At 46.4% G+C, this 11,781-nt stretch overlaps 1 protein-coding gene across 1 annotated transcript; it reads left to right on the forward strand.

Annotated features, from left to right (window-relative positions):
- Positions 1 to 1,629: 1,629 nt before the first annotated feature.
- On the forward strand, positions 1,630 to 6,133 carry Srarp (steroid receptor associated and regulated protein). The gene is made up of 3 exons (XM_057784154.1): positions 1,630 to 1,640; positions 4,437 to 4,504; positions 5,712 to 6,133. The coding sequence occupies exons 1-3, from the start codon at positions 1,630 to 1,632 to the stop codon at positions 6,131 to 6,133; spliced, it is 501 nt and encodes a 166-aa protein (XP_057640137.1).
- Positions 6,134 to 11,781: the final 5,648 nt, after the last annotated feature.

Raw genomic sequence — 11,781 nt, forward strand, 5'->3', positions numbered from 1 at the left:
GTTGTGAGGGAATCCATAGCTTTTCATTTCCTATGAAAACAAAAGCACAACCTTTCCTCCAATGCAACACATTTCCCAACTTCCATTCTGAAGCCAAGACATCCCTAAAGTATATAGGCAGCGTTGATTCAGCAGTTCCTTCCACAATCCAATGTCTTTCAGCAGCTGCCGTTCGTTCATCAGCATTTAAAAAACTCAAAGTCAACAAAGCAACAAACCTCTTGGCTCTTTTATTTATTTTAAGCTCAAATATTAACAATATAAAACATTCCATAGGGGGCTAGAGAGATGGCTCAGCGGTTAAGAGTACTGACTGCTCTTCCTGAGGACCCGGGTTCAAATCCCAGCGCCCACATGGCAGCTCACAACTGTCTGAAAATCCACTTCCAGGGGATCTGACACCTTCACACCAATGTACATAAAATAAAACTAAATAAACCATAAAAAAATTAAAAAAAAAAGCATTCCATAAACTTAAAATGTGCCATAGCCTTATAAATGTAAGTATATTTTTAAAAAACTGTTTCTTTAAAAAATATCTAGCTTGCCTGGTGGTGGTGCACTCCTTTAATCCCAGCATTTAGGAGGCAGAGGTAGGTGGATCTCTGTGAGTTCAAGGCCAGCCTGATCTACAAGAGCTAGTTCAAGGAGAGGCTCTAAGGCTACAGAGAAACCTTGTCTTGAGAAACCAAAAAAAAAAAAAAAATCTGGCTTTTAAATTTTCTGTAAAACTCTAAAGTTTTCTCTTAAAGAAGTTAAATTCTCTCCTGCGTATTTTTACAATATCGAAAAGAAAGTACCCTTTTTTTAAACTTTAAGAAAGAAGATATGACACAGTCACAATCTACATAACATAAAGCCAAGCTCCAATAGTGAAAACAACTCAAAGCTCAAGATCTGGGATTCATTCAAAACCCTTTAGGTTTTCTGGAGACTTAGAGCATCTGTGACCCCACCCTTGGGAGCGTATACAAGCCTGCCTTCTAGTTTCCCAGCCTGCTCCATTTCGCTGTGGCTGGTGCTTATGGTACCTATCACATGGCACTAGCATTTCTAAAACTGCTCAAGTCCACCATTGGAACCGGGCTCTTCAGGAGCTCTAGCCCTGCCATACCTCTGCAAACCTCAGCTGTTCCCCACGATTCCTTCACGTCTTTAAAACCATTGTCACCTGGGTGAATCTTAAAAAGTTAACTGTCAGCGAAAGGTACATTCTTGCCTATGAATGCAGGGAGGTGCAGCTTTCATATGTTATTAAACAAGCATTGTTTTAAAATCCTATCTTTCATAAACCTTGTTTTCATGACAGGACAGGAATTTCACATAAAAATCTATCCCAATCCCCGCCGGGCGGTGGTGGCGCACGCCTTTAATCCCAGCACTTGGGAGGCAGAGGCAGGCGGATCTCTGTGAGTTCCGAGACCAGCCTGGTCTACAAGAGCAGGACAGGACAGGCTCCAAAACCACAGAGAAACCCTGTGTCAAAAAACCAAAAAAAAATCTATCCCAATCAAAGTATCTTGGAGACCCATTTTTGCCTCTTTGGTAGGCGCACTCCTCGCGGTCACCTTTAATCAAGGTGATGGCAGTGAAATCACAAGACATCCATCTTCCCCAACCCTAGCAAAGATGGCTGCCAGGTACACGACTGCCCAAAGATGGTGGGAATCCAAACTGGAATCATGCCTGTGAAATCACACCACCACCGCCCAGCTCAATAACTATTTCATATGGATCATTTCACAGCCTCCTGAGCTTTTGTTTAAAATTACCTCTTTGGCCGGGAGGTGGTGGCGCACACCTTTAATCCTAGCACTTGGGAGGCAGAGGCGGGCGAATCTCTGTGAGTTCGAGACCAGCCTGGTCTACAGAGCTAGTTCCAGGACAGGCTCCAAAGCCACAGAGAAACCCTGTCTCGAAAAACCAAAAAAAAAAAAAAAAAAAAAAAAAAAATCTTAAAATTACCTCTTTGAAATTGATTGCTAAATTCCAAAATAATTTTAATAATGTTAAGATTAAAATGTTATGAATGGTATTAAGGATAGCTATATCTGTAACTGGAATATAAAGTACATATATCTTGAGATAAAATTGTTTAAATTTGTCAGGTCATGGTGGCACACACCTTTAATCCTAACGTCCAGGAGGCAGAGATAGGCAGATCTCTGTGAGTTCAAGACCAGCCTGGACTATGGAGCGAGTTCCAGGACAGGCTCCAAAGTTACACAAAAACCCCGTCTCAAAAACCAAAAACAATACAACAACAAAAACAAAGCAAAAAACAAACAAAAATTGTTTAAATTTCTATCACAGTATTTTCTTCAGTATTGATTTTTTTCTTGCTAAATGAACATTTAAAAACCTATAATTAAGTATATTTTCTTGTTAGACAAAGCCTTTGCTTTTCAGATAGTCCTTGCCTTAAGTGTATAAAATCTGCTTAAAGGATGGTGCCTACTTCCAGGATAGGCACCAAAGCCACAGAGAAACCCTGTCTTGAAAAACAAAAAAAAAAAAAAAAAAAAAGAATGATGCCTACATAAAATAGTTCAGCTAAATTACATAGTGATTGTAAACATGGTTCTGCTGGACAAATATTTAAATTTCCTTATAAACATTGGTCTGTTAGATAAAGAAATAACACAAGGGCTACACAGAGAAACCCTGTCTCGAAAGAATAGAAAAGTAATATATGTGTGCGTGTGTGCGTGTGTGTGTGTGTGTGTGTAAAATAGTTCACACAATGCAAACAACTGTAAATACAGGGGAACTATATAGTCAGTCTCGTAAATTTTGGTTATTTTAGGCAGGATTGCCATTTTGGACTGAGGTAGAGGTAGGAGCCAATGGTCGGCTGCTTTGCTTTTCTGACCTTCAGGTTGAACCCCAATTTCTCTCTCTGAGTTTCCATTAATCGTGCATCACAGTATGACAATCTATGCCACATGTCAGCTAGAGAAGGTGTAGAAAACAATTCATACACAGCTCATAATGGCAAACACTTCTTACATGATACAGAGGCTTACTTATCCTGGAGCTTGCTCCGTAGACCAGGCTAGCCTCAAACTCTAGATCCCTGCCCGCCTCTTCCTCCCAAGTGCTGTGATTAAAGGAGTGTACCACCTCCACCCGATAGGAGTTTCTTCTTTAATGACCTTTATCAGGAATTCCTGTCTCCTGAAGACTGCAGTCCGGCCCACGACTGAGCCTCACCTACCTGAGAAGCTAGGAATGTGCTTCCTACCTAAGAGGGACCTTGTAATTCAAGACTGTGCAGTCTTGAATCGAACAGAACGTCCTAGCTGGCCAACAGGAGGACCCGTGAGTGAAAACTCCTGGAAAGAATCTGTGCAGAGCCTGGTGGGTTAGAGTTTCAACACTGTGATGGGGTTGGAATGTGTGGGCCCAGAGGCTAATCACCTTATCACACGGGCTCAGCTGTGGCTCTCTGGAACAGCCATCCCTGCCTTCCCCCTGTGTTGGAACTAACATTCTATGGCGATAGATAAAGCCCTTTTTTTAGAATCTATTGACTTAGCAGACCACTGGCTCCCACCAATCCAAAATAAGCATCATCAGATATAGCATCTTGAGCTTTCAGAAATGCTTCCACCACCCCACCCCACCCCCCGACGATGCACCTACCAATTTTTTTTTTTTTTTTTTTGGTTTTTCGAGACAGGGTTTCTCTATAGCTTTTGGAGCCTGTCCTGGAACTAGCTTTTGTAAACCAGGCTGGCCTCGAACTCAGAGATCCACCTGCCTCTACATCCCGAGTGCCGTGATTAAAGGCGTGCGCCACCACAGCCCGGCCCCACCAATGTATTTTGAACTTGTCTTGGTTTATGACTTTCTGGTCTCTGAAGCTCTACAAACTTCACGAAACTGCTTCTGCATTGGAATGTGGAATTCAAGGTAACCTAAATCTGTGTTCGCAGAACATGGTCACTCAAAATGGCTTCAGAATAAACGCTAGTTCCCTTTAAGATGAAAGCTGTGCTTTTTGTGTGACTGTGTGACATACCATACATAGCCCTAGGGATGGTGGCCCTTGTCTGTCATTCCATCACTGGGAGACTGTGGCCAGAGAATCAGAAGTTCAAGGACAGCTAGCAGCACATTGAAACCCTGCCCTTCCACCAAATAAAAATAATAAATAAGAAGCCGAAGTGGTCAGCTAATGGCTGGAATTGGGTGGGCTGGGGTGGGGAGTGAGGCCTGACTGGGGAACTTCCAGAGAACTATCCCAGGTCAGAAAGCAGTTAGATTGGAAAAAGAGAAACCAGTCTCCCCACGCCCAGCAATTTGTTGATACAAACTTTCAGATCAACCGAGTCCCCTAGAGCCAGTTCTGAGGCTCCCTCGTGACTATGAAAGGTTTGGTCCCAGGGTGGAGGGAAGACGCGTCCAAGGACATTCTCAGACTCTGGCTGCAGGGCTGCCTCAACAGAGCCCCAGGACCGGGGAGCCAGCCTCAAGGAGTCTAGCCTGGAGATGAGCTGTGGTAAGAGGTGGCACAGGGCTTCTCAGCACCAGGGAAAAGGCCAGCTGAGGAGGAGTGGCAGGCGTGGGGCTGATGACTGGGGGTGTGTGGCTGTCACCAGTGGACTTCACACAGCCCTGTATCAACCAACAAACAGAGCATACGTCTCCTCTGAACCGGGCCAAGATTACACCAGGTAGGGAAGAGAGCTGGGGTACTATTTGAAGGGTGTCAGAGAACAGCTTCCGAGTTGGTCTTATTCTACTGTCAGATGAGATCACATGATCACATGGCCACAGTAAGCGATTTCACCTTCTGAGCCGTCTCCCTGACTTAGTTGTGTGTGTGTGTGTGTGTGTTGAGAGGGAGTGGTTTTGTGCACCATGGTGGTGCACACCTTTAGTCCCAGCACCCGGGAGGCAGAGGCAGGTGGATCTCTGAGAGTCTTAGGCCAGGCCAGTCTACAGAACGAGTTCCAGGACAGCCAGGGTTACACAGACTCTCTCTCTCTCTCTCTCTCTCTCTCTCTCTCTCTCTCTCTCTCTCTCTCTCTCTCTCTCTCTCTCTGTGTGTGTGTAAGGGGGAGTGGGGGGGCAGAGAAAATGTACACCATACCTGGCTTCTTCTTTCCTTCCTTTTTTTTTTTTCAAACAATCTGAATTTAGTCTAGGTTGGGTCTAAAAAACAGCATTTCTCCTGACTCAGCTTCCCAAATGCTGGGATTAAAGGCCTGAAGTGCCACGCCTGGCCCACCCCCGGCACTGGGGCTGTAGACCTGTGCCACCTCACCTGGCATTTTACATGGGAGCCGTGGGTCTAGTTTCATGCTTGTGCAAAAAGTCTCTGACCACTAGGGTCGTCTCCCCAGTCCCCAGCCCCACCCCTGCAAATACTGTGTAAAGATACTCCCTGGGCCATTCATGAGCGAGACACACTCAGGGGCTAGGCTTGAGGTTCCCGCAAACAGGTGAGCAGGGAGAATACACAGTTTAAACTGAGGTATTGGGCCAGCGAGAGTACCGAGTGGGTAAAGGCGCTTGCTGCCAAGTCTGACCTGAGTCCAATCCTCTAGACCCACTCGGTAAACGGAAGAATGGACTCCACGAGTTGTCCTCTGACCTCCCCACATGCAGAACATGGCTCATGTGTGTCTACACACAAAATCAATAAGGCAATCAATTTAGTTGACTATACTAACCCAAACTTCTGGCCTCTCCCTTCCTTTTAGCTATGCAGCCGGCGGGCCCCCAAAAGGCTGTCCCCACAGCTCACCTCACTGTCCTTATTGACTGTGCTACTGGAAAGCAAGTCTTCCTGGCGGCACCCCTAGTGCCACCCCAAGCATCAAGACCCAGCCAGGGACGTGTCACTCCGCCCATGAAGACTTTTGTTATGTTCTGTGGAGAAAACACGCTGCGTGGGACTCAAGACTTTCCACTCAGTTGCAGGCCTCTTGCCGGGATGAAGTATACCGTGCCATCCGACGGAGGACTCCCGGCTCCAGCTTCCCTCCCTGCCAGCCCGCGGTATCCCCAGGACGATCCTCAAGCCGAAAGGAGCTTCTTGAAGCCTGGAAGGCACGCAGCTTGGGACACAGTTAAATGCTCACTCCAGGCGCTCTCTTCCTGTGTCTGTGGGCAGGCTGAGTAGTTTGGCTGGATCTGTGGGGGTGGGGGAGAGCCTGAGAATGCAGGAGTCTTTGGAGTCTGAGCCCAGGAAGGCATCCTGGATGTGTTGAAGGATGTAAGAGCCATCCTCTGCTAAGGCCAGGCATGGTACCAAGCAAGCACCTTCTACCTCCCCTACAGGGTGCTGCCGATGACGTCACGGCTTTCCTGCCGCTTGGGAAGGGAGAAGGGTTGAGCAAGTGACCAAATAAATAAATGTTTTGAGCATTGCTGAGCAGCTCTGTGACACGATACAGAAGTGTCTTTCCTGGTGCAGGGCTTGTGGAGAGAGAAAGAAGGAGGAATGGGAAGTGGGCAGGGCCCTTTTAAAAGGGAACGTAGTGAATGCACGCAGGCAATGATGCTCTTAGTGGCTGCAGCTGAGGACGAATCCTGTCAAGACCCCAAGGTCAGGCCAGTTCAGATGCCTGAAAGATAACACAGGGACGCAGTACGAGCTGAAAAACAGAAAGAGCCAGCCCTAAGGAATTTTTTCTCCTTACGGAAACTCACCCACCAGGAAACTCACCCACCCGTCCACAGATACCTCATCCCAGAGCAAGCCAGGGAGAGCTCCTCGGCGGTGGTGTCCCTGTGTGATGGTCAGGGCCAGTTGCTGTCAGCTTGGCTCAAGTGTAGTCCGGGAGGTGCCTGGAAGGCTGTGGAGCAGTGGGGGCGGGGGGGGGGATAGGCTCAGGGAAACTTGTCTTCAAAGGAGGGAGATGGGGCTAGGAGGCAGCTCGGTTGGTAACTGCTTACCCCGTATGAGCCAAGCGCTGAATTTAATCCCCAGTACCAAATAAACCAGGCATGGTGGCACACAGCTGTAATCCCAGCACCCGTAAAATGACAGCAGGGTTGGAAGGACAAGGTCATTGTTAGGTACGGAGTGAATCTGAGGCCAGCCTGGTCTACAGAAGAGTCTGTCTCAGATGAGCAGAGGGAGCAGTGTACAGAAATGCAATGGAGTACCGGGCGGTGGTAGCGCACACCTTTAATCCCAGCACTCGGGAGGCAGAGGCAGGCGGATCTCTGTGAGTTCGAGGCCAGCCTGGTCTACAAGAGCTAGTTCCAGGACAGGAACCAAAAGCTGCGGAGAAACCCTGTCTTGAAAATCCAAAAAAAGAAAAAAAAAATGCAATGGAGCATCATGGCAGGCATGGTGACATGGGCCTGTCACCCCAGCACTTTGGAGAAGGAAACAGGACCACCAGGTTCAAAGTCATCTCAACATAGGGAATTTGAGATCGGCAAGGGTGACCCTGTTAAGAAAAAAAGAAAGGGGGCTGTACAGATAGCTCAGAGGTTGAGAGCACTGGCTGCTCTTCCAGAGGTCCTGAGTTTAATTCCCAGCAACCACATGGTGTCTCACAACCATCTGTAGTAAGATCTGGTGCCCTCTTCTGGTGGGCAGGGATACATGCAGACAGAACACTGTATACAACCAACAAATAAACAATCTTTTTTATTAAAGAAAGAATCCCTAAGATGGATGGGATGTCACACCCCACTTGTCGTGCCGACACGCGAGAGACTGAGAGTTGCAGGCTAGCCTGGATCACATAGAAAGACTGTCTTAAAGCCAAAACAATAATGGCCTAGGCTGGGCTGGAGAGGTGGCTCAGCAGTTAAGAGCATTGCCTGCTCTTCCAAAGATCCTGAGTTCAATTCCCAGCAACCACATGGTGGCTCACAAACATCTGTAATGAGGTTTAGTGCCCTCTTCTGGTCTGTGGGCATACATGCAGACAGAATATTGTATACATAATAAATAAATAAATAAATAAATAAATATTTAAAAAAAATAATGGCCTAGGCTAAGGCAGAGACTTGTCTAGCGCATCTGGAACACTGGATTTGAGCCCCAGCATCTTGTAAACCAAGCATGGAGAAGCACATCTGTAATCCCAGGACTTGGAGGGTGGTGGCAGGCAGGACAGTTCAAAGTAATTGAGGCCAGCCGGGGCTCAATGAAATCCTTCTCAGAAAAGGGTGGGGTCAGCGAGAGCGATGGCTCAGTAGTTAGAGCATAGACTACCTTGGAGAGGACCTGAGTTTGGACTTCAGCTTTCCCAGCTTCCCACGGGCACATCTTTACATAGATAAATACACGTGCACATGAACCAAAAAACTTTAAAAACTAAGAAAAGGATAAGGCAGGCCATGGTGACACTGCCCTTGACCCCAGTAGTCGGGAACCAGAAGCAGACGGATCTCTGAGTTGGAGGCCAGCCGGATCTACAGAGTTCCAGACAGCCAGGGTTACACAGAGAAACCCTGTATTGAAAACAAAAAACAACAAAGAAAAGGAAGAGAAGGACTGCAGACTCCTCCCCTCCTGACTACAGAACCATGGGCAGACAGGCAGGAAGCCTAGGGGCTGGACATTAGCTCAGACCAGGGAGAGAGACACTTTGGACTAGGTACGGAGTCGAGTGGATCACATTCTTGCCCTCTTCCCGATGTGCCAGTGAACTGCACAGCTCCTGTCCACCAGCAGGTGTCGCCCTATTACCAGCTGGACTCCATTTCCTAAAGTAAAGCTATAATCTCCTACCACCTAAGTGCGGGATAATGGCTGTTTATACCAAGCATGGTGACTTGGCGAAGGTTCAGGGTTTCAGCACTGTTCTTGCACTCAGTACAGGCAGCTGTCTTTGTAGCTACTGGCTAGCAGCTGTATGGGTGGCACATCACAGAGGGTCACGCCAATTCAGTCTGCATAGACATGATTTTTTTAGTACCATTTTACAAATGAGAAAATTGAGGCCAGAGAGGTGAAACCTTAACCATGGTCGCTATTTGTTTGTTTGTTTTCTGAGACAGCGTTTCTCTGTATAGCCATAGCTGTCCTGGAACTCACTCTGAAGATCAGGCTGGCCTCGAGCTCACAGAGATCCACCTACCTCTGCTTCCTGAGTGTTGGAATTAAAGGCGTGTGTCATCATCGCCCAGCTCATGATCACTAATTATTAAGGAGGATGGGAGAACAGAAGGAAGAAGGAAGGGAGGGGGAAGAAAAAAAGGGAGCAGGAGGAAGGAGAAAGAAGTGGCAGGAGCAGAGGAAGGACAGAATGAAGGAGGACCAGAAAGGAAGGGGGAAGCAAGTCAATTTGTAGCCCTTCCCTTCCCCTTCTGACTCTTGGGGGGTTGGTAGTGTGCTGGAGTTCTTCAGGGAGGCATTCCAGAAGACCCTAACCCATAAGCTCCAGACTCCCACAAAGACCGTTCCTAGTTTCCACCTGTGCCAGCTGCAGCCAGGTTGCTCAGGTACCTACTCCTTGAACTGTGCCCACCATCCTCAGGGATAGAGGCTTCATTTCAGCAAACACAGCCCATAGAGCTCTTAAGACATCTGTAGTCTCAGGATAGATCCTGGATGTAGGCAGATTTTTTTTCTATCCCATCAGCCAGCTCCCAAATAACCACATAGAGACTTCTTATTAATCATGAAATATTAATAGCTCACTGGTAGCTTAGGCTTATTACTAACTAGCTCTTACAACTTAAACTAACCCATCTCTACTCATTTATGTGGGGCTTGTTACCTCATCTCCTACATGACCTGCTTCCCCTGAGCCTGGCTGGCGACTCTGATTTCTTCTTCCCAGTGTTCTCTCTGCCCCAAGAATCCTGCTCACTATTGGCTGTTCAGTTTTTTACTCAGCCAATCCAAGTGATACATCTTCACAGCATACAAAAAGATTATTTCACAGCCCCTGGGTAAGTGGGACCCTTTCAGAAGGACACCCCAGAGATTCTTACTGAGCACGACACAGCAGCAGTTAAGGTCCATTAAGTAAAAAACTGATTCCTTCTGGTTGAGGGGATAAAATCTCTGGCCTGGATGGAGACCGAATGTTCTGAGCTACACAAAACTTAAATTAATAAAGTTGGGCTAGTCAGCCTCTAGCCTGAGGGACTACCCCTGGTATCTTAGTTAGGGTTTTTATTGCTGTGAAGAGACACCATGACCACGGCCACTCTTATAAAGAAAACATTTAATTGGGGGTGGCTCACTTACAGTTTCAGAGGCTCCGTCCATTATGATAAGGAAGGGAGCACGGCAGTGTGCAGGCAGACGGATGTGGTGCTGGACTGAGAGCGCTATATCTCACAGGCAGCAGGAAGTCAACTGACTGTCACACTGAGGCAAGTTGGAGGAAAAGAGACCTCAAAGCCAGTGCCCACAGGGACACACTTCCTCCAACAAGACCACACCTCCTGATAGTGCCATTCCTCTTGGGGGCCATTTTCTTTCAAGCTATCACAGAGAGGAAAGGCTTCATTTCATCTTACAGTTTGTACTCCATCACCCAGGGAAGTCAGAGCAGGAGGCCTTGGAAGGGTGCTGCTTACTGCCTTGTTCCCCTTGGCTTGCTCAGAATGCTTTTATTTATTTTTATTGATTTTATTGAGCTCTATATTTTTCTCTGCTCTCCTCCTTACCTCTCCCCTTCAATCCTCTCCCATGGTACCCATGCTCCCAATTTACTCAGGAGATCTTGTCTTTTTCTACTTTCCATGTAGATTAGATCCATGTATGTCTCTCTTAGGGTCCTCATTGTTGTCTAGGTTCTCTGGGATTGTGATCTGTAGGCTGATTTTCTTTGCTTTATGTTTAAAAACCACTTATGAGTGAGTACATATGATAATTTTCTTTCTGGGTCTGGATTACCTCACTCAAAATGATGCTTTCTAGCTCCATCCATTTTCCTGCAAATTTCAAGATGTCATTATTTTTTTTTCTGCTGTAAATGTGCCACATTTTCCTTATCCATTCTTCGGTCAAGGGGCATTTAGGTTGTTTCCAGGTTCTGACAATGACAAACAAAGCTGCTATGAACATAGTTGAGCACATGTCCTTGTGGCATGATTGAGCATCCTTTGGATATATATCCAAAAGTACTATTGCTGGGTCTTGAGGAAAGTTGTTTCCTAATTTTTTGAGAAATCGCCTTACTGATATCCAAGGGGGCTGTACCAGCTTGAATTTCCGCCAGCAATGCAGAAGTGTTCCCTTTACCCTGCATCCTCTCCAGCATAAGTTGTCATCAGTATTTTTGATGTTGGCTGTTCTTATAGGTGTAAGATGGAATCTCAGAGTTGTTTTGATTTGCATTTCTCTGATGACTAAGGATGTTGAGCATTTCCTTAAATGTCTTTCAGCCATTTTAGATTCCTCTGTTGAGAGTTCTCTGTTTAGGTCTGTACTCCATTTTTTTTATTGGGTTATTTGTTCTTTTGATGACCAATTTCTTGAGTTCTTAGTATAATTTGGAGATCAGACCTCTGTCCGATGTAGGGTTGGTGAAGATCTTTTCCCATTCTATAGACTGTCGTTTTGTCTTGTTGACCATGTTCTTTGCTTTACAGAAGCTTCTCAGTTTCAGGAGGTCCCATTTATTAATTGTTTCTCTCAGTGTCTGTGCAACTAGGGTTATATTTAGGAAGTGGTCTCCAGTGCCAAAGTGTGTTCAAGTGTATATTCCACTTTCTCTTCTATGAGGTTCAGTGTGGCTGCCTTTATATTGAGGTCTTTGATCGATTTGGACTTGAGTTTTTTGTGTGGTGATAGGTATGGGTCTATTTTCATTCTTCTACATATTGATATCCAGTCATGCCAGCACC

Source organism: Chionomys nivalis, chromosome 11, assembly GCF_950005125.1.
Source record: "Chionomys nivalis chromosome 11, mChiNiv1.1, whole genome shotgun sequence".
NCBI classification, from domain to species: domain Eukaryota; kingdom Metazoa; phylum Chordata; class Mammalia; order Rodentia; family Cricetidae; genus Chionomys; species Chionomys nivalis.

Excerpts from the sequence above, each read along its gene's own strand:
- Srarp (XM_057784154.1), top strand. Across the intron at positions 4,505-5,711 it reads TAGCCTGGAGATGAGCTGTG|CTATGCAGCCGGCGGGCCCC; the intron begins GTAAGAGGTGGC and ends CCTTCCTTTTAG.